General features: G+C 37.4%; 1 protein-coding gene across 5 annotated transcripts in view; it reads left to right on the forward strand.

The window, feature by feature from the left end:
* Nucleotides 1-23,692, forward strand: part of LOC149531220 (uncharacterized) — a 100,251-nt gene that overhangs the window by 19,683 nt on the left and 56,876 nt on the right. Inside the window, exons 4-5 of one of the 5 annotated variants that reach the window (XR_016358447.1) lie at nt 9,818-9,978; nt 10,131-10,228. The exons of 1 other annotated variant lie outside the window; for it this stretch is intronic. Coding sequence is in view for 3 of the 4 variants with exons in the window: in XM_089808666.1 (XP_089664792.1) it covers nt 9,874-9,978; nt 10,128-10,179 (157 nt within the window). In the remaining variant the exon portion in view is untranslated. Of the gene's footprint in view, nt 1-9,817; nt 9,979-10,127; nt 10,229-23,692 lie in introns of all 5 variants that reach the window. 3 more of the 5 variants (XM_089808667.1, XM_089808666.1, XM_089808668.1) reach the window with 3 other exon arrangements.

Here is a 23,692-nt window from a genome sequence, read left to right on the forward strand (position 1 = left end):
GAAGAATTCAACAACCATTTTTCTTGATGTTTTCATGCCTTTCCACTTTTGGATATTTCAAAGGTGATTCCAGACTTAACCATTTTCTGATTGGTTGTCTTTCTTGCTCAGTCTTTTGGATATAGAAATAGATACCCTTTTGGCTCTTTATCAACCAGAGCTCACTTTTTGCCAAGCAAGACCTGCCAAAAATAGACTTTCAAAAAATAGTAAGTTGTCCCAAAGTCAAAATAAGGTTGATCTAAGAGGTAGTAAAATTTACTAAACATAGACTTTCTAAAAATAGTAAGTTGTTCCAAAGTCAAAATAAGGTCAATTTGGGAGGTAGTGCAATTTACTATAAATAGACTTACTAAAAATAGACAAGCTAAAAATAGTATGTCAAGACATTGAATTCTCAAACAAGCAAACAGTTTCCATTCTGGGAGCCACATGGACAACACTTTCCAAACTTGGCCAATTTTACCAATTCTCATTTGGAAGAGGGGAAACTCAAAGGATCGAGCCAAAAACTACCAAGAACTAAAGCCAAAAGGACAAGACCAAGAGAAAAAAAGGTGGGTCTCCATTTGCGATGGGGCGACAATGTGAAAACCCCACACTAGGTCCCACCAATGAGCCCTAGGCCATGGGAATGTGAGTATAGTGTGAGTGGAAAAGAACACTAACCTCTATAACAGTCACATAGACAACCATAATGATGTACAAAGACTTTACATAAATAAGTGTTCTTATTAACTATGATATTTTTTGAGGATTAATTTCAAATTAGTTGAACAAAAATAGAAATAGAAATAGACAAAATAATGATGATATTCTTGCCGCACAACGAGCTTTGATCATCGCACAACAAGTTGAGCGACGACAAAGGCGTAGGCAACTCGCTAATGGGTATGACGGTGGGGTCACGAAGGGTGACCTTGGTGTCATAAGAGGTGCATTGAACAAAGAGTAGGGTTCGCCTAATCATCTGCGACCGAGAAGTAGCGAGAACTTACTCAAAGAGACGTGACAAAGGCTGAATTTGATTGAGGAGACGAGGGAAGAGTTTCTAAACTTGCATACAATGTGGCTCAAGGTGTCAAAGGAGTACGAGCACATGGTGATTACTTTGTCTCGGATATACCGTTCGAGCGCGTACAATTTGAAAGTTCAAGGTGAAATGGCTAGGACCCTATAGAATACAGGAAGTTGGCAACAATAGAGCCATTAAGTTGTGGACTCTTGATGGATGGGAGATAGCAGATTCAATGAATGACTTGAAACTCAAAATTTATCACCAATGGCATGAAGGGCAAAGCAAGGCTGATCGATGAAGTAAATTAGACATGAGTAGTATATATTAGAAAAAAAGAAAAAAAAGGAAAAAAAGAGAGACTAGTCCCATGGACACTATCCAACGGGCAGTGTTTGTAGATGATGTCCTGCGAAAGATGTCCTACGGATGTGGCCCTATGGCTCATAGCATCAAATAAAGACCAACCCCTGCGAATGAGAAATAAAGACCACCCCACCATGAAAAAATGACAGACCACCACAGAGGGTAAAACACTGTGGGGAAAAGGGAAATTTAGCAGAGGACACAATGAAATCAGAAATTTACAAAGGAAAGAAGCGACAACTGAAAAATCCTAGGCTTAAGAAAATTGCTTCCCCCGACCGGAACAAGGGCAATGTGTTAGCATAAATTGTTGATGTCCTAGAGAAGCAAAGGGAAGAAAGAGAACCGATGACACATACACAAGAGAATCAATCTGCTGACTGCAACAAATACACAAGAGAACCGACAAGAAAGAAGAGAAGTCATGGAAAGGAAGAAACATAGCCATAGAAGACATTGGAGAAAAGTCACGGGTACTTCCAGATATGCACAAGTCCACCGAGAAAAAAGTATCATCATCTTGCACCCTAACCATTTTCTTTTTCTCACAATAAGACAAAACAAGAAATGGTTAAGGTATGTAGTCGGTAGGCAAGAGGCAACAGTGGAAGGATTAATTGAAAGAAGATAGTTCCAACATGGAATGAGTGCATGAGTCTTAGCTTTAGGCTTTCATTTTGCAAGCCAAAGAGCAACCTCCAATAGTAAGAAGTAGAGAATTCGTTCCAAGGTGCAATAGGCGTCCCAAAAAGAAGACATCTCCCATCGCAAGGTTGAATTTGAGGGCTTGACTGACATTGAATGCCACTGATGGTGGCAAGAGACACTGGACACAAACCTAGTCAAGTAGATATTAGTACGAGCGCAAGTGCATTGGGCAATCCAAATGCCAGTGTTTTCCATACGACTTTTTGTGCAAGTTCTACGAACCATGATTGAATCATGATACCCTATCACGATTTCGTTCAAATAATTTTACTAGAGTTTTTGGTATTCCAAGACAGAGAGGCCACAAGGTGGCAATTCAAAATCAAAAACTTCCATAAGCTGGTTGGTTGAGACCTCATAGCCGATGAATTTGATTCTATGATAAAATTCACAAGGAGTCGCAGGATGAGATGAGAGTTTGTCAGCGAAGGGCCTTGGCGTTGTATCCTAGACGTCATGAAAAGTCGGCTTACGGGAGCAAGTAGGGCTTCAGATATTTCTCTACCATAGATTGGTTTTATGAACGAGATCATGAATGGAGTGGTGTATGATTGGGCATCCCTCCTGGTAGATTGAATGGACGAGTTTATGACGTTGCAACACCACACTTTTTACATACCCCACCACGCCATCAGATTATTTTTGGAGGTTGCACTTCACCAAATTCCTGTTGATCTGTAAGAGGTATTGCCAAAAGGCAAGTTGGCACAGGGAGAGCCTCCCATACTTTATCGGCGACAGTTAGACATAGGTGACATGGTGGCTAGTTAGAAGAGGGTGATGCAGGAATTGGGCGCCGGTGACATTGATAGCGACTGAGAAGATACAACGAAGAGTGATGGGACTGCTTCGGAGGAAGAAAACACTCCAACAGAGGACAAGGACGATGTGACCCATGCAGTGTCCCCACCCAAGTCACTCTTTGCACCTCCCCTATTACCCATGTCGACACACTTGGCACCCATCACTTCCACTCCTATCCTACCATTCAACCAAAGGAGAGCGCCTATTGTTATGACACCAAATTTGGTGATGATTGATACCACAACAGTGGTGATTGAGTAGGCGACAAGGGAGAGGGAGGTAGTCTTTCCAGAGATGATGGGAACAGAGATTGTAAAATTGCAATTCGAGGTAGCCGCCCCTGAGGAGAGTCAAATAGCAGAAGTTGCCTAGGATCAGACTAGTCCAGATGTAGTGGCTGTAGTTCCAACTGAAAGCGTGATGGAGATGGACTAGGAGATAGAGGCAGACAAGAGAAGATCACTAGAGCCTCAAGTCAGGCTAGAGGTGATTGGCATGGAGGCTGTTGTCATTATTGCTTCCACCTTGTTGGCTGAACCAGTGACCATGGCAAAGTCGGCACAACCAGAGGTTGAGGATGTTCAGGTGATGGACCTCACCAATATGTTTTTACAATAGCAGTTCTGACTCACTCCTGTAGATGTTTGTCCCTCCATTCAATCCCCAAGACAGGAAGAGGTTTTGGCTAGAGTATCAACAACACCATAGGAGAAGGGGATTCTACTGTACAAGGATGTGCCAAGAGATAAGGGGGTCGCACTAGAGGTGGAAGTCACTGTCACATGAGGAATGGAGATATAGACCAACAGGTTGGGTAGGAGGATGAGGAGAGGATATCCTATGGGTTAGACAAAGAGAGATCAATGGTGTACATTAGGTCTCTAGAGGATGTGCTCGAGAAGGGTTGGGTACTTGGACATAATGCCTTGACTAGAACAAGGGAATTGCAGTTGATCAGAGCCTACATACGACGAAGGTGCCCTGAACGTTTCTGCTCTTGCTTTGAGGCAAGAGGGTGGTCAGTAGTAGAGACGCCAGAGATGCTGAAAAACTGGGCTACAAAACCTAAGTTGGGACCAAGCAACAACACCATGGAGAAGCTTGCACACGAGATAGTAGCGGCGTATACAAGTACCTACTATGCTTAGTGGTGTGCAGAGGCAGACAAAGTTACTACTATACTTATATGCTACCAAACACAACCAATTGTCAAAAATTTGAGGTCATCTCTACACTTGTGCACCAATAGAACTCCATCTCTTGTGTCCTTATGAAGAGAGGAAGGTGGTTGAGCTACTTTTTTTTTTGCAATGTTTCAAGAAGTCATTGTCAAGGGAGCCTAGTCATTCTTGATATAAAAACTTCTATGCCTTGTGGAAATTTTGAAAGTGTGCGCTTTTTGTGCTTGATTAGATTATAGTGAAAACGTCTTAAAGTCAATCCCTCAACCTTTAGAAATTGGGTTTTTATATCTCCTATTAAATGTGGATTTTGATAGTATGGATAATGGGCTTGGAGATGTTGATCTTCAAACAAACCTTGACAAACTTGGATTACAAATTCACTAACTTAAAATCCAATTTCACAAATCCCCAAACTAATCAATCAAATTTTTGATTAATTGTTCACAAGTAGAGGATGGTTATGTAGGCGAATCTAGATTGGAGTACTAATGAAAATGGTAATTGTGGGGCTGAAAATGGGGACCACTTGGAAAAAACATCTTGACCTTCTCCAAGAACCAAGAATCATCTTGCTACACAAACTTGTAGTTTTTTATGGAGTTGACTTGTAGAAGATAAAATCCACGCTCCAAAATCTCCACTTGTATCTCAAGTTTACTCATTCCAGGCCATGATTTCCTCATATGGTGATCACTTCTCAAGGCATTCGATCATAAGAGAGTGCTTTACAATGTTGCTCAATATTACTTTAATACTATTATTGGTGATATCAGAATTGTAATATTAGATTGCTAAAGATACCATGGTTATATAGGTGAATGTAGATTTGAACATTTGTAATAATTACAGTTGTGGGGCTGAAAAAGGGGATCACTTGGAAGACCTTGACTTTCGCTAAGAACCAATGACCATCTTGCCATTTCTAGTCTTTGTTTGATGGTGCTAACTTGTAAAAGATAGATTCTGTGCTACAAAATCTCCACTGATGTCCCAAGTTTTCTCATTCTAAGCCCTTAAATTCTCATATGATGAGCACTTCCAAATGCATTCGATCACAAGAGAGTGCCTTGCGATATTGCTTAATGTTACTTGAATACTATTATTGGTGATATCAAGATTGTGATATTGCTATTAGGATTCAACATTGTAGTTTTTGAGTCAAAGTCATTGACCCATGTTTCATGAGCAGTGGTTAACATGAACCCATCTTCATGAGAATAAATAGAACACTTAGCACTCATTGTATCTAGGTGATGCTCATAGAGGCGAAGCACCAAGATTTCTTGGGAGGTCACCCATCCTAGTACTACTCCTGAGCATGCTTAACTACAAGGTTTCTTCCATGGTTAAACCCACTCTGTTTGCAACCCCATTTGCAAAACCTTCAACAAGTGTTGTCCTTATGAACCATTCATTAGAAAACCCCTCAAGCTCATCAAGTGATAAGCAAGAAATATTTTCCACAAGTAGTCAAATTGTGATATTGCTTTTAGGATTCAACTATGTAGTTTTTGAGTCAAACTCATTGACCCTTGTTTAATGAGTAGTAGTTCACATGAACCCATCTCTCATGAGAATAAATGGAACACTTAGCACTCATTGGATCTAGGTAATGCTCACAGAGGTGAAGCACCTAGACTTCCTCGGAGGTCACCCATCCCAATCTACTCCAGCTTGAGTGTGCTTAACTATGAAGTTTTATCCATGGTTTAATCCACTTTGCTTGCAACCCCATTCACAAAACCTTCACCAAGTGTGTTGTGCCTTATGAGCCATTCATTAGAAAATGTCTCCTACTTATCGATATCAAGATCAATAAGTTTGATTTCTAAAGATACCATGGTTATATAAATGAATGTAGATTTGAACATTAGTAATAATTATGATTGTTTGGCTGAAAAACGGGACCACTTGGAACGTCTTGACCTATGCTAAGAAAAAATGACCATCCCGCCACACAAAGTTCTAGTCTTTGTTTGATGGAGCTGACTTGTAGAAGATAGAATCTATGCTCCAAAGTCTTCACTAATGTCCTAGCTAGCTCATTCCATGCTATGAAGTTCTCATATGGTGATCACTTCCCAATGCATTTGGCTAAAAGAGTATGCCTTTCAATGTTGCTCAATAGTATTTGAATACAATCATTAGTGATATCAAAATCAATAGGTTTAGCAACTAAAGATACCATAGTGTCAGCTAAAGAAATAAAAGTTCTTGCTATATGCGAGGGTGAGAAGGAAATTGAGAGTGTTCCACTACACCATATGACAAAATGAATCATCAATTCCTACCAAATTCCCTACCATCAGCATAGGGGAGAGATATGGTGATACCATACAATGTACTTCCTACAAAATCCACCACGCATATGTTGATGTCTTTTGAATTTATGCATTCTTTGTAAATTTGATGTTCTTGTAGATAATTTTTCTTTTCTGGCTGGTATGGAAGCGCCAAGGGAGAGGAATCCCCATTTGGGAGTCCTTGTACCAGCACCACTAGCTTTAGGTTGTGCAAATTGCTTTTTGAGAGATTTGCTCTCTTTTGTGCCACTTTTGGCTTCCCACAGCCACACCTTTTACTGTTGGGGTTGAAAAAGGGGATCACTTGGAAAAAAACATCTTGACCTTAAGAACCAAGCATCATCGTGCCACACAAACTTGTAGTTTTTGTTGGAGTTGACTTGTAGAAGACTGAATCTTTGCTCCAAAATCTCCACTTATATCTCAAGTTTACTCATTCCAAGCCATGATTTCCTCATATTGTGAGCATTTCCTAAGGCATTCAATCACAAGAGAGTGCCTTGCAGTTTTTCTTAATATTACTATTAATACTATTACTGACGATATCAAAATCGATAAGTTCAATTGCTAGATATACCATGGTTATATAGGTGAATGTACATTTGCATTACAATTGTGGGGCTGAAAAAGAGATCACTTGGAACACCTTGACCTTCGCTAAGAACTAAGGACCATCCTGCCACACAAAGTTCTAATCTTTGTTTGATGGATCTTACTTGTAAAAGATACAATCTATGCTCCAAAATCTCCACTGATGTCCCAAGCTAGCTCATTCCAAGCCCTGAAATTCTCATATAGTGAGAACTTCCCAATGCATTCGATCACAAGAGAATGCCTTGCGATGTTGCTCAATGTTACTTGAATACTATTGTTGGTGATATCAAGATCAATAAGTTTGATTGCTAAAGATACAATGGTAATATAAGTGAATGTAGATTTGAACATTAATAATAATTGCAATTGTTATATTAATTAAATAATAATGATGGGACATGTCTTTCCATGTCTCATGCACAATATAAGAGAGAGATCGCTGCCCTTGGAAAATACATACTCAATAGGTAGTGCCATTACATTTGCAACGATCCTAATAAATCAACATGGTATCAAAGCCAAGCTGCAGATCTAAATCAAATGAAGAGTATAAGAAAGAGATCGTACTTTGTACAATAAGAGGACACCGAGCAATACATATAATACAGAATCTAATCAAGATTCAATTAGAGAGGAATAGAAACATTGTTCATGATCGAATGAGTATTTGTTGCTTTGGTGAATGACGACCTGTTTAGTTCCATTGTCGGATGAGATATAATCATCGTAGAGGAATACAAAGTCATATTCTTTCTTTGAATCCAGTGATGCTTTGATTCTAATGATAGTAGAGATATATATTCATTCTACACGAATGTTGAGATATATATTCCTTTTAATAATACATGATCCAATTCAAACAAACAAAAAGGACGAAAGGTAGTCAAAACCAATCTCACATGGCAGAGGTCAATTTCGTATGTACTTAGAAGGAGGCTATCTATTAAGCTACGTACAAATGACAGAGTGCATAGAAGGGAAATATCATTGGCAGAAGGATTGATTCACCACATAGCCACATAACCAAAAGGGAGGTCATCGACACGTGTTGCCCAAGTCTCAAGAAGAGAAGTTCATTTATATAGTTGAGTCCATTGAAAGAAAGGTGAAAAAATGAAGGCAATGAAGGGCAAACATTCCACCTAGAAATCCCACCACATACAAAGCAGAAATAAAAGTGACCAATGGATCACATGGCATGTGCCTAAATACGGCAATGTATAAGCCACAAGGTCCACGTGGAAACGAGGCCAGAAGGAAAAGACAGATGAAAAAAATAAATAGAACAGGCTTAAAATGACTGGGTGACACTTCAAGTCTTCACCCGTTGACATATAATTTTGGCAAGGTATTTCTTTTAATACCAACCCATCGATGGCCACAAGAGTACGCCTTCCAATATTGCCCGATAGTATTTGAATACAACCATTGGTGATATCAAAATCAATAGGTTTAGCTACTAAAGATACCATAGTGTCACCTAAGGAAATAAAAGTGCCTGCTATATGTGAGGGTAAGAAGGAAATTGAGTGTCCTCCACTACACCATACAACAAAATGAATTATTAATCCCTATCAAATTCCGTGCCATCAACATAGGCGAGAGATAGGGTAATACTATACAATCTACTTCCTACAAAAATCGACGCATATGATGATGTCTTTTGAATTTATGCATTCTTTGTAAATTTGATGTTCCTGCAGATAATTCTGCCTTTCTGGCTGATATGGAAGTGTGAGGGGAGAGGAATCCCCATTTGGGGTCCCTGTACCAGCGCCACTGGCTTTAGGCTGTGCACATTGCTTTCCTAGAGATTCACTTTCTTTTGCGCCACTTTTGGCTTCCTGCAGCCACTCATTTTGCTGTTTGTATTGTCCTGTGCTACCTTTGCACATGCATGTTTCAGTTACAGAAATGTATGTTACAACCCACTCAAATCTTCATATGTAAACTTTTTTAAATTACTAGGATATCTGTTCTTTTAGGTAAGGAAAGTGCTAATTTGGATTTAATTGTTTATTTTTGAGAAGGTATCAGTCATCTGATTTTTGTTGTGATCAAAATGGTAAATGAGTGAATATCCTGTTTGCTAGATTACAAGGATTTTTTAGGTTTGAGCTAAGGATATTTTAATATGGAGTATATCCATTCCATTGTCATGATAATTGTTTCCTGTCCAGTTAGTTGCAAGAACTTTGAATAATTTGATAGTTGCTACATTTTAATGTCTTTTTTCTACAGATAATGCCTAGTTAAGTCCAGTAGAAACCCAAATTATTTGTTTGGTTTAAAGTTTTCAACAGAAGAGCAATTAGCTTTATATCTGTGGTTGCCAGAGCTCTTAGGGATAGTAATGTCTCTGAGCTGTAAATAATTATGCTTCTTATCACTGAGATTGTGCTGGGAAATGTAGAGAAACATCCAGTCAACGTCAAAGTGAAATGTCCTTATGGGATCTTAGAACATAACTGAACTCTGCAGCTGGACACTAGTGAGAGTTTGATATGACATAGATGTTCCACTTGGAAATGTTAGAATGAAACCATCTCCATCTCCACTGATGCTTTCTTCTTATCTTCTTTTTCCTAAAACCTTGTGCTCATCTTCCACAAGAAATGGTGCACAGAGTTTTCCTGAGGGCCGTCTTCTTAGAAGGCTTCCCTTTACTCACAGATCAGAATTTTCTTCCACCATTTGATCAAAATTTATAGTTATTTCGTGTCTGCTGCTTGTGAAGGGTGGGGGGAGGGCAGGGTGTGTGTAAGAACAGAGACTACTGCCAGTTCACTAAGGGGACATAGTTTGCTTGGTAGCTTATTGGATGACTTAAGTCATAATCACAGGGAATGAGAGCTGCTATGGCTGAGTGATGGAGGGGACCATTTTTGGCTTGTGCAAGGCATGTTTGGCAACAACTGGGAAACATGAATCTAGAGGAGGCTATGGAGCAATACACTGGCATGGTCAACGAGGAATTTCCTAATTGGAATGAAAACTTTCTTGAGTAAGTATCTTAGAAATGAATTCAGATGTGTAGTTATTATTGTTAAATATCTTTTCGGTATTTTGTTTTCCATTCTTCTTATTACTTCTTTCTTTTTGGGATATAATTTAGGTTACACATATTTCTAATTTATCTATTATATTGTTTAGCAGAAGAGAAAAAAGCCGGGCAAATCTCAACAATCTGCAAACTCTGGAGTGACATCTGTTTGTAGCTCATTTGTGCATGAAGAGGGATCAGATGATGACGCGTAATTCTTATCACCTTATCCTTTTAGGCTTCTTTAAGAACAATTATCAGAGAATGGCGCATGCATTAGAGTTTTATAAATGAATCTGAAGCGGAAAAAATAATGGCTAAAACTAAATGAAGGGATAACTGTGTTTATTAGTTATTAGAGATTCTTTTGCATGTCCATTGGGGTGGCACAGTCCAAACTTTAAATCATTTGAGCATTTTAATTATGCCTTTCTTATTGAGTACATTTGCCTGTACTATTTAGAATAATTATCTTTAAAAATACTATTTTCTGATTATTGGAGAGAATTTTTCTCAAATTGTTTTACGGGAAATTGGAGGAGGATCCTTCTAATGCTAAAGAAGGATATGCTGCAGGACTGCTTATATTGTTAGATCAAGAAGTCCTGGTTGATTCAAGGGTTGGCTTTCAATGTTTATTGGCCTTTTATCTGAATTAATCATTGGTTATCTCTATGAGTAATTTCAGTGTTGTTTAATAACACATATCTCTCATTGGCTGTGCCATTGCCAAATAGTGTAAGGGTTTATTATATTCTAGGACACTAATACCGAAGAGGACATCAACATGAGATACGGATAATTCAGACCATCGGTTGACTGTTTAGCCAATAGAAGGTTTAAATTAAGTATTTATCAATGGCATATGCTAATTGAACTGCATTTCATCATACATTTTATTCTGCTCTTCTTGAGTAGCAAATAACATTATGGATTGGTGAGTTGTGATGCTGAAGGCACGTGTTGTCCATAAAGGAGATAATAGATTCCCCAGAGTTGGGTATGGTTGTACACCTCCTTGAACTATATACACTGTATATTAAACAGAAAACTTCTCATGGGTTTCCACAAGAGGGCTCTAATCTACCAAACCAGTTTCATGCATGGCAGTAACCTGATAACTACCTTCTTCACCTTTTATTGTTGCTGAAATCTTTCCAGATATTGGGTAATGAATTCACTGCGCTTTTAATTTATTTTGGTATCTCCTTTGACATTTGATATCGATCAATTTAACTTTCTCATGGAATTTATCCTTCTTAGTTGTTTTATCTGTGATAATGTTCAATCAATGGTGCTTATAATGGATTTGAGCTTGATTTAAGTTTATGAAAGTAGGGTGTGCCAATATGGCCTGTGTTTTGAGATTAAACACTATAACAAAAATAAAAATATAACATCCTTTGAGATTCTGGCACTGTTTCAGTTAACTCCTATGTCTTGTTGAAGTATAGCTTCAGTCAAAGTAATACTGAACATTTGAATTTGATCTTATGATTATATTGGAGGAAATAATAACAGATACATATACCTATACCTATATATATATGTGCATACATGTGTGTGTGTGTGTGTGAAATTAATATCTCTGCCACCGATTCTTATCGGGCTTGACTTGTTATTAATCATATTGCTATCACCAATTTATATCGGGATTTTTACATTGATTGTTATATGTATCGGGCATGATTACTATATGTATCAGGCGTGATTACTGCCGCCGATCTTAGCATTATAATTACATTGTGTTAAGTGACAGGTATGCCCACGTAGGGTCATAACCCTAAAGGCCACGTAGAGTCATGTCCCTATGGGGACATGACTCCTCATTGAATATAAATATTATCATGCATCGGTGGGAACTAAATATATCAATCACAAGTCATATATGCAGTCCCAGTGATCTATTCCTCTTGCAGATTATAGGAGAACAATTATTCATTATCATTCAAGTAGAAAATTCTCCAAGCATCAAGTACTATTCCAAAGTGAAGATCTGCAATCCACAAATCTGAGATCAAGTAAGTTATATATTTTATTACAGTCTGGAAATACAGTTTATTCTATCAGAGATCCTATTACATTAACATGTCTACCATATTGAAAGAATTAGTGCACTATAATTCTTATATAATTTATCTTTCTCAAACATGCATTCCACATATTCAAGGTATTGCATGCTGATTTAAGCATTATTATATAACTAACTCACTTAAATCACCCCTCAATTTTGTCTTCTGTTAGGGTGACCAAAAGCTGGTCATGTGCCTATTTGCTTTCACATTCAGGGGAATGGAACCTTGGTGGGCTATACGTAAGTCAAGCATCTTCATTAGTCGAGCCATGGTGAGTTGACAACTATTTGGAGCTTCTAGATTTGATTGTGTGCAAAATTTTGCACAATAAGATCCAGAAGCTGCAAATAATACTCGCATGAACTGTGGAAATCTTATAGCACAAGTTTGTTGAGGTTTTGGATAGCTGCAAATGTATTTGCACTGCCATGTCCGGGATGTGTTTTCCAAGGGCAGTGATTTCTCTCATATTGTGGACGAGACATGGAGAGACATGTCTATTCATTATTATTGTTTATTAATATAACAATTTATTATTTAACTATATATATATATATATATCACACACACACACACATATATAAATATTAATCTTATAGAACAAGTTTTTTGAGGTTTTGGATAGCTGCAAATGTGTTTGCACTGCCGTGTCCAGGATGTGTTTTCCAAGGGCAATGATCTCTCTCTTATATTGTGGACAAGACATGGACAGACATGTCTATTCATTATTACTTTTTAATTAATATAACAATTAATTTATCATGATATGTTTCAACATTAACATAAAATGTATATCATGATTTAAGTTATTGTAAGATTATCACCTTCCAATAACTTCTGCAAATACAAGTGATAATCATTTGGAAGTCGTCACTTCCTCGTGATGTACACAAGGGGTAGGCCCATTAAAATCATACAGTCACACATATGGACTTTCAAACTCCCTTTGAATATCAATCATTTGAGCTCCGCATCCAATGATGCTACTCCTCCTGAATTTGATATCAAATCTCCTTTTCCTGTGCAAGAGCATCCTTGGAAAAGATCTAGGCAAATAGGTCTTATAGTACGTGTTGAAATAAAAGAATAAGAGAGAGACTAACATAATACTCGAGGATAATTCTGCATAATGATATAAGATCATTCCAATGTAATATAGATAAAGATCTAATATCCATGTTGATTTAATCTTCAAATCTTCTATATATATATATATATATACTTTAATCTATATTTTCAATAGAAAATTAATATTCTTTTAATATTTGTTACATATATTCACACTATTCCTTTTGTAATATAAATAACTTATTTTCATTAATTTTTGATTCTATTATGAAAATATAGATAGTGAGCAGTCGTATTATTTACACTCATGACAATAATACTTATAATAAGCAATAATAATAAATTTACCTGCCTATTTTATACTGTGAGACCTACACTCTTACCCATCACTCGCCTTTATTATATTTGTTTGTTGCCTTTTATACTTCCTCCACGTGGCGATCTCACTTAACTTCTTGCTACATGGGCACTGCAGTGTCTTTTGGAAAGACCCTCGCGGCTCAATCCTCTATGAGGTCATGTGCCCTTCTTTATGCGCTCCTTGATAGTTGATGTGTATATGAAAAGTGGGAAATGCCACTTGTGTGGGCCTGTTAATGTCGAATCCAATCACGTTAACCCTTGCAAGTTTTCAGCATCTACATAGACTTGGAGGCTGGGAAGAAGGCCACATGGAGGAATCTTCGTATTGCAAGGTAACACAGGGACGTGTTCCCTCCCCCGTTTTTCCCCATGTCTCGGAGATGGGAATGCAGCAAAAAAAAAACACTTTCTATTGAAGTTGATGGTTGAAAATACACAACTGACCTAAGAAACCAGTTTGTAAGTCAAGAGCTTGCCTCCGATTCAGAAGTTGAGGGAGAGGATGGCAATGGAATTAAGCCAGTTGAAGAAGGAATTCTACGACTGGGATAATGTTCAGAAGATGAAAGGAGTTCCTTCAACGACCTGTTTCATTGGCAAATGGGGGATTGTGAAGTGTTTCAACCAGAGTGTTGTATGTTGTAGATTCAGGAGATGGAACCTATAGATGGTTATCCAAGGTGTTACAAGGAGCACATAGAAGGTACGACTTCAATTGATGATACCCCAACACACACATTCCATAAGGAGAATCAAATAGAGTATGAGGAGGCTAAGCTGGAGAAGTTGAATTTAGGCAAAAAGGACCACCCTAAGGAGATTTTTAAAGGAGATGATTGGGATTCTATTTTTAAAGCAGGGACATTCAAAATATTTCTTGAGTATAAAGATGTGTTTGCTTGGACGTAAAAGGAGTTAAAAGGAGTGCCACCTGAACTATGCGTCCATTAGATACCTTTAGTACTGGGAGCAAGACTAGTACATAGGAGACCTTATTGAATGAATAAGAACTATGCAACTAAGGTTCATGAGGAGATTATTAAGATGTTTGTAGTGCCTGCCCCTAGTTTACACTTTTCGAGCTACATTTATGATATGATTGCCAAACTCTTTTAGGCCAATTTATGTTTGATGAGTAGTATTATTATTTTAGAGATTATCAGAGGATGTTTACACTCAGTTTATTATATGATGAGATTACTTGATACTCTATATTTCGTGCATGTATGATGATTATTCAATGGTTTTAGTTATCGATGATGATTAGTTAGATGGTTCAATATTCCATGTGTTTCTTATGGATACTTACCCCATACTGCATGTGTATGGTGTGCGTGCTGTGTTATTTATGAATGGTGTTTCTGATATGGTTAAGGAAGGGAGTCGTAGTCACCTGCTAGTCGGGATCTACACGATGCACCACTTCCTGCCATTGCCTGTTTAGCTTAGAATATTGTGTTTGTACATGTGTGGATTTTATGCAGGTTGCAGGTACCGGGTATCGACTTCCCTGAATTGTCAGGATGAGCGTACCCTATCGCACTGTCTCAATGGTAAGAGGGGGGAGATAAACTCTTAAGTCCAAATCCTAAACCCTTTAGCCAATTGTCCTAATTAATAATTAGGACAAGTATCTGAGTTAAGTACCCTCCGAATGCATCAAATGATGTAATTTGGTGATTATAACCCTTTTGTTTGATTTGGTATGTATTTTTCTTTGATGGGTTTTCGTATGTTGCTTTATGAGTCCTTGGTGTATTTTTCTATTAATTAAGTCTAATTAAAAAGACTAATTAATGATTTAGTTTAATAAGAAATTATTATGATATCTTTATATTTAATTAATTAATTAATTAATTAAATAAAAGAATTAATGTTGGAGATTAAAGTTCAAGATATATTTAGAACAGGATAATATTTATTTAATTTAATAATAATATATATTTGGAGTTCATTTTTAAATAAATGCTAAATATTATTGTTATTTAAATTAATTAAATATGTAATCAATTAAGTTCTAAAATAAATTAAAAGTTGAAAGATATTAATTTATTAAGAATTCTAGATCGCATGATCTAAACATGAGTTAAATATAAGAATTAAATTAAAAGATTAAATTATAAAAATTAATAATGTTATTTTAATTTCTTAAAAGTGCACATAAGATTTAAAGTAATAACTTAATTAAGAATTGAAGTCAAGTGAAATTTTAAATAAAGTTATTTAATCATTCAACTTAATGTGCATGAAAGTTGAATGCAAAAGAATTAGAAAAGATAATAAAAGTTAATTTGGAGTTAACTGAGTTGTGCAAAGAGTCTTCTCGGGTAAACGCACAATTAGTGCCCCGAATTGAGGAGAATTTGCTTATCACAACTTTGGGGGTTCATTTTTGGGATATACGAATTTGGACGAGAATTTTTGGGGAAGACAATTTTTGGAAGCAAATTTCAGAAGGCTGATACGAAGAAAGTCTTGAAGGGGAAAGTTATTGAGAGGAGCGAATTCGCATACAGTTCCTAGAGATTGCATAATAGCATCAGGATCAGGTAGGGTCTTGTGATTTTTATCCATTAAATATGCAAATTATCCCTTCCTGCCTTCTTCGTGTCTGGGGTTTGTAGATCTGAATTCTCTGTGATGAAAGTTTTAAGCTTTCAATATTGTGAAGTTATTAATTATTCGTCAATAATTTCTGTATCCATGGAGACTGGATGAATTAATTAGAACAATTGTTTTCTTGATTTAGAAATTAAGATCTAATTTGATAAGGGTTTTGTTTTAATGAATTTGAAAAGTTCTAGATAAAAAAATAAAAAAATAAAATAAATAAATATATATATAAATATATATATTTATAATTTACATATTTACCCTTTAGAAGAAATGATTTTTTATTAAAAAGATTAAACAAAATTAATTTTTAAAATAAAACTTGTTTTATTTGTATTAGAATAAAATAAAATCAAATATAAAAAAAAAATATATATTATCATATTTGGTGGGGGGGGAGGGAATCACCCCGTACCCGCCCCCCACTGTCGGCAGGCGACAGTACCTGCGTCGCAGGTACTGCGACGGCAGGTACAGAGTACCTGCCGCCGCAGGCCCTGCGACCGCAGGCCTGCGGCCAAAGCCGACGGGCTATAACCGTGGGAGAACTTGAATTCGTTTTTTTTTTAATTTTTAATTTTTATTTTTTTTAAAAAAATTATTAAAACGAATTTTATTTATTTAAAAATTTTAAATAATAAAATTATAATATATTCAATTTTTATAATAGATTAAACTTTTTAAATATTTAATAAATAAATATTAATTGCATAGATATAGTTGTAAATTTTAATTTATTAATAATTTTGCTCAAATATTAATAAATTAACAATTATTAGTGGGATTAAAATAAGTAATTAGATCTAATGAATATTGATTAATTTAATTAAAATTAGTTTAATTAAGTTAATTAATAATGAATGTTATTTGACTAAATTATAAATTTGGATATTGATTTAATGAAAGTTATTATAGAACTGGGTTATTCGAAAAAGGGTAGTTGTGAAAACTTGTTACTTGAATTCGACATTAAACTAAAACACAAACCTTACCTTAACTTAAATAATATACTTTCAGATCCAATCTCTGAGACTTTGATGTTGTCTTTGTACTTTGAATGTTTTGGGGTTGGTTTAGCGTTGACCAGTTCAGGTTGTTACCAGAGGCTCGGGGTTGTGAATGTGATGTCTTGATGATTTGGTCTCGATCCTTCTTAACCTGACCATGGTAATGTGATGAAGTGCTCTATGACATGATTGTGTTTACTGTTTGTGATTGCTTTCCAGTTTCCTTGTGTGAAGCTGAGATGTATGTAATTGAGAATACCTAACTTAACCATTTTTGAGTCTCGATTAGTTATATTTGATAACCATTTCTGAGTCTCGATCAGTTATACTTGTATTACTTTCTGGTTGCTCATTAGAGAACCATTGGATTTTGTGACTTATCATTGATGCCTTCAGTTGCTGATAGAGAACTGTCGTGATTACATGATTACTATTTGATGTTATCTGTTGCTCATGAAGAACTGATATATTTTGTGGATTATCTTTTTATGTTATTTTCAGTTGCTCGTATAGGACTGAGATGGTTTTATTATGATTCTTTGATTTACGAGTTCATGAGCTAGGGTAGGTTATCTATGTGTAGAGTCGGGAAGTGGCTTGCAATGGGGGTCGGAGCCCTAAGAGGCTGCCTTGAGAAATCCATTGTAAGTCGTTTTTAATAAGTGAAAACATTTACACTAAATGAGAGAAAATGAACCTAACAAGATAATTGTATGTTCTCTCCCATGCCATGAGTGCTAGTACAGACTAGGATGGGGTAGAGAGGATGCTTGGTTATGACCTTGCATTCCATAGTATGCCTCGTCAGTACGAGAGGATACTAGTGGCCGCAGGATCAGTAGGGACCCGGGATTCCTAAGGGATTGCTCGGGTAACTTCTACATGACTTTTGCGATGACACTTTCCCGCTTGCATATTAGGTTTCCTACGTGTCTTGTGGTACCTCTGGGATTTAGATGTCGATCTTTTTAGGAACCCTTGAGTTAGCATACTTATAGGATTTCCTGGACTTAGAGAGTATTTATGATTATAGGTTTTGTTATCCTATTTGGGACTTGAGACTATCTCCTCAGCGCGGTGGGAGTGGACCATTTAGGTTCCACGCGGTCGGGTGGTAGTGCTTTTACTCTTACCATTGAGATCCGTTCCGTGGTCACTGTGGCTGGAGATTTCGTGATTGGCATTTACCTTCACTATGTTCTTGGATTATTATGATGGATGGTTAGATTTTATGATAGATGTTTTATCATTATGGATGTATGGATGTATCATGTATTGTGAATAGTTTCATATATTTTTACTGTACTTTGTATCATGGATTTGAGGATGTTGTATCTTGATCTTTACATATGTATATTCTTTTAAGCCTTTCATACCCTGTGACATGTACAGTGGATGAATGAGCATTCCGAATTAAATTGCCAAGGAGCATTCGGAACAAATGTATATTATGGACATTGGAGTTTCTGATTATTCTTTTATATGTATGTGATGGTTGTTAGACTTAGAATTAATTAAATTTAAACGTGACTCAACGTCTTGGGATCTTTAAGAAATGTAACTTGCAATGTATGTTTGTCGATGATTACATGTTATTGCTTCCGCTACTATTTGTTTGATGTGTATGTCATACTTTCTTACTTAAAAAAAAAAAAAAAAAATGTTTAGCAAACTTAGTGAAACTTTAGGTTAATTCTTTTGGATCCCTTGGCGGGGCGTTACAATGTTCGATGCACGCATAATATTCAAAGTGCAGACCAACGAGTGGGTGTTGCCAATAGTTATATCCTTGAAAAAGGATGGAAATCAAATCTGGATTTGTGTAGACTTTAGGTACCTAAATGTAGTAACTATAAAAGACCCCTTTCCAATCCCCTTTATAGATAGTATCTTGGAAGAAGTGTCCAGACAAGAGATTTACTCCTTCATGGGCGGGTTTTCAGGGTATAACCAAATCAACATTGCCAAGGAGGGGACAAGCTGAAGACCGCCTTTGTAGTGGAAGATGGAGTATATGCTTACAACAGGATGCCATTAGGGTTGTGTAATGCTCCAACCACATTTGGAAGAATTATTCTTCACATATTTGATGGGATGTCAGTAGGTAATTTTAAGGCCTTCCTGGATGTTTGGTCTATCTACAATAGGAAGGAGCAACACCTGAAGGTTCTAGGAGAATGCATGGAATGATGCAAAAGGGCTAGGCTAGCATTGAACCCAAAGAAATGTTGATTCTTGGACCCCCAAGGCAGGCTCCTTAGACATATACTGTGTAAAGAAGGTTTGAAAACAGACCTTGACAAAATCAGAGTCATTGTTGACATGGAGGTTCCCATGGATGTCATAGTGTCAAGTCATTTTTAGGGCATGTGGGAAACTATAGGAGATTTATAAAGGGGTTTGCATAAGTATCCCTACCCTTGGAGAAATTAACTAGAAAGGGGGAGAAATTTGCATGGGAAAAGGACCAAGGGGAGGCCTTTCAAGAATTGAAGAGGAGATTGGTGGGAGCTCCAATCCTCATATATCCTGATTGGAACAAGGAATTTCATGTCCATGTGGATGCATATAACTATGTAATAGGTTCCACTCTAGCACAAAAGGGAAGGAGGGACTATACCAACTGAGGTACTTTGCTAGCAAGTTACTCTCAAAAGCGGAATGAAACTACAGTTTCACAAAGAAAGAAGCACTAGGTATGGTCTATGCAGCTCAAAAGTTTAGACATTACTTACTAGCCACTCCTTTTACATTTTTAGCAGATCATTACGCTCTTATGTGTTTTTTTAACAAACCTATTATCCAAGGAAAAGTAATTAGGTGGTTAATCCTCCTCTAAGAGTTTACCTTTAAAATCATAGTCTGGCCAGGGAAAAGTCATGTAATTGCAGATTAGATATCCAGGATAAAGTTAGGGGAACCTACCCACTTGTTACAAATTGCCGTACTCCCACAATGGTACAAAGGCATTGGTTAGTATCTATCCAGTGCTACCTTTCCGAGAGAGATGCCTGTGGGTGAAAGAAGGAAGATTGTATTGAAAAGTAGGGCATTCCATCTGGTTAATGGGTTATTGTATAAGATGGGGCCAGATGAGGTATAAGGAGATGTGTGATGGAGGAAGAGATCCCTAGGGTCCTCAGGGAATCTAATGAAGGCCTGGCAAGAGGGCATATAGAACCAAAAGCTATAGCTTGGAAGGTACTCTTGGTAGGACACTGGTTGCCTACACTTCATGCAGATTCCTGAGAATGTGTCTTCAATTGTGATACATGTCACAAGGAAGGGAAACCTGTCAAAAGAGACTTCATGCCACTATTTCCCTCACAACCACAGGAACTATTTGAGCGCTAGGGTTTAGACTTTGTGGCCCCCCTACCTACAAGAAACACCCACAGATGCATATATTTAGTGGTTGCAATGGAGTCTCTTACAAAATGGGTGGAGGCAAGGGTGCTTTCAGACAACATGACGATGAGTACAACCAAATTCCTCTATGAATAGATAGTGACTTAGTTTGGCATACCCTTGCAGTTAACAAGTGACAGAGGAGTGCACTTTGTCATACCCTTGCAGTTAACAAGTGACATAGGAGTGCACTTTGTCAACTAGGCAATCCGCACAATGACAAGTGAGCACAATTTTTTCCAATCTTATTCCAGTCCCTACTACCCCAAGGCCAACGGTCAAGCAGAAGCAACAACTAAAATTTTGGTAACCATTTTGTATAAGACTTGTGGGGTGGAAAAAGGAAATTGGGAGGAAAGATTTCTAGCAGTCTTATGGGCTTATAGGATTACTTACAAGGTCACCACTGGGCAGACCTTTTCATGAAATGTATGTGCAGGAGGTCGTGATGCTAGCGGAATATACAGTGCCCAGTTTAAGGATAGCAGTTGAACACAAGCTAGGGGATATGGAGAGTTTAAGAGAGGCTAAATGCCTTAATAAAATTGCATGAAAGGAGAACTATGGCTCAATGGGCTACTGAAGTGGCATAAGGGAGACAAATTTTTTAGCATGATAAACATTTGAAGAAAATGAATTTTAAACAGGGGCTACTAGTATTCAAGTATAATAGCAAGAATGAGTTAAAACTTGGTAAGTTAAAGGTAAGATGGCTGGGGCCATATAGAATAATGGAAGTAAGGGAAAATAGAGCAATCAAGCTGTTAACACCCTCTCAAGGACCTATCAATGGGTCTAAATTGAAACCTTATAAAGACAGGAAGGAGGGGTTTTCTATTTACTCCATGGAAATAAAGGGAGCAAGCCACTAGAGAAATAAAAGAGGAAATAATTGGAAAAGTAAAAGGGGAGAATAAAAAGAATGACAAAAAGAAAAATAAGAAAATTAAAACTTATCATTGCTTGGTTATATATGTCGTTCAACAAAAGGAATAACCGTGATCACAACATAGTGACTTGGGCAAAAGGAACCCTTGTATAGGAAGTCAGAAGTAGTGGAGCATGAGCAAGTGACATAAGAAGTCATGTACAAACAAGCAAGGCTAGAGTACCAAGGACAGCGTACAACCAATGGGAGGTCAACAACTTAGTGTACGAATAAGAGAAAGAGATTGCTCGTAAGCCAGAAGGAGGATGAGACAAGGACCAATGAAAAATCCAACATCCCTCGTACGCATACGGAAGGAGGGAAGACGCCTAGACAAAAGAGTACAGATGAGAGGCATCTACATGAGTGTATGCGTACACTAGAATGGACGACGTGTATGGGTGAAAGGTAGCCACAGAAAGGTAAGCAGGACAACTTAGTACTATACGACGTACGAAAAAGGAGGCTATATGAAGGTTTGCCCACTCAGAACAACCCAGTATCATACAAGGTATGACAAAGGAGGCCAAAGGATACAAATACAATAGAGGAAGTCTTGGGTACAAAAACTGACAAATTGTACCACGTGAGGAGGAATAGTTGGGAGATTGACACATCCAAAGCCACTTGGAGGCTCCAAACCGTATTGCAATGGTAAAGACCAATATTGGCAACCCAAGCAAGGGAATCATTATTGATTCAAGAAAAAACAAGGCTTTGTAGGTGATAAAAATGGTTACAAAGAAGGACAAAGGGAAAAACGCAAAGAACATCATAGCTGCAAATGTCACATTTGAAAGTGTTACAGGGAACGAATGTCGGACATGGTGGGAGAATGCAGAGGAGAACCATGTACTCAAGGAGGCTTTATGAAAAGAAGAGGTAGATAAAATAATTTTTATGTCCATTTTTAACTTAAAGTAATTTGACCCTATGTTGCGAACCATGGTTGCTGGATATGACAAGAAGGGGTGTCAGTTTGTAATTCAATATTTTTGGCAAACTCTTACTATCTCATATTCTCCAAAGAGATAAATAAAGTATTTAGGCTTCCCAACAAAGGGCATGATGCAATAAAAACGACAAAAATGACAACGAAAGAAAAGGAGAAATGGCTTCGCTTATGTGTAGGGATGATCTTTCAGAATAGGAACGGGACAACATTTTGAGTAAGAACAATAGCCACATGTTGAAGAAAATATTCATAATCAATGATGATTGGAGGTGCATTGTAGACCTAGTGAAGAGCAAACTTATTGGCAGAAGTTGCACATCTGATATTACCATCTGGATGCCACCCATAGTAAATGAACTGAATATGGGAAGGGTTTACAATTGGGTGTAAATTCTGTCAGAAATGTTGAGGGAATCTTTGTAGTTAAAAGTTAAAGCTTTCTACATGCCCCATCATGCTATAACATTGTTCTCGGAAGCAGTTCGAACATAGGTAGCCTCAGAGCATAGGATGTTCCTACTAGCAAGCAGAGTGGAACCCTATAAACCAAACATGGCGTACAACCCTATAAACCAACCATGGCATACTGGTTTCATCTTTATGTTTTTGGAATGGGGCCTAGAGGGGGAGAGCCCAGGAAAAAGAAACTAAGGAAAATGATAGTACTTGATATTTCTGTTCAAGCACAAACTATAGATGGAGAAGATGAGAGTTCGAATAGAGAAGAGACCACTACAAGAACACCGTCTTCCGATGAATCAAAGAAAGAGAAATTTTAGCTAAGCCATCTCAATGACACACTTGGTGAAGTCACATTTTTACCCACAAATAGAGGTCCATTATTGTAGGCAGTTTTGGAGTTCGCAGAAATCCGTGAGGAACCAACTCAAGGCACTTGTACATTGCTGGGCTGTACAGAGGAGAGTGTGCAGGAAGGAGGCCGTATGGAGGACAAAGTTCAAGGAGGAGGCTGTAGGGTTGCCCATTCTCAAGAAGTCTGTACACCTGGTATAGGGAGGATGCTAGTACGATAGGGAATATGGAGGTTGCAAAAGGAATCCGTAAGGAGCAAACACTGTTGATGGGCGCAAGAGAGGGGATGCAAGAAGGTGGACACCTACTTCCTCAATGGGGTGCGAAATGCATTTCCATTCCAGTGAACTTTGTTTCTCCAAGCCAGTTGCCTAATAGTAAGATGATAGATGTTTGATGCCACAAGAAGGCTGCACATAGTGTTAAATTAGCAACACAAGAGGGC

The sequence above is a fragment of the Cupressus sempervirens genome, chromosome 11 (assembly GCF_028749045.1).
Source record: "Cupressus sempervirens isolate cs-2001-9-10 chromosome 11, ASM2874904v1, whole genome shotgun sequence".
In the NCBI taxonomy this organism is placed as follows: Eukaryota; Viridiplantae; Streptophyta; class Pinopsida; order Cupressales; family Cupressaceae; genus Cupressus; species Cupressus sempervirens.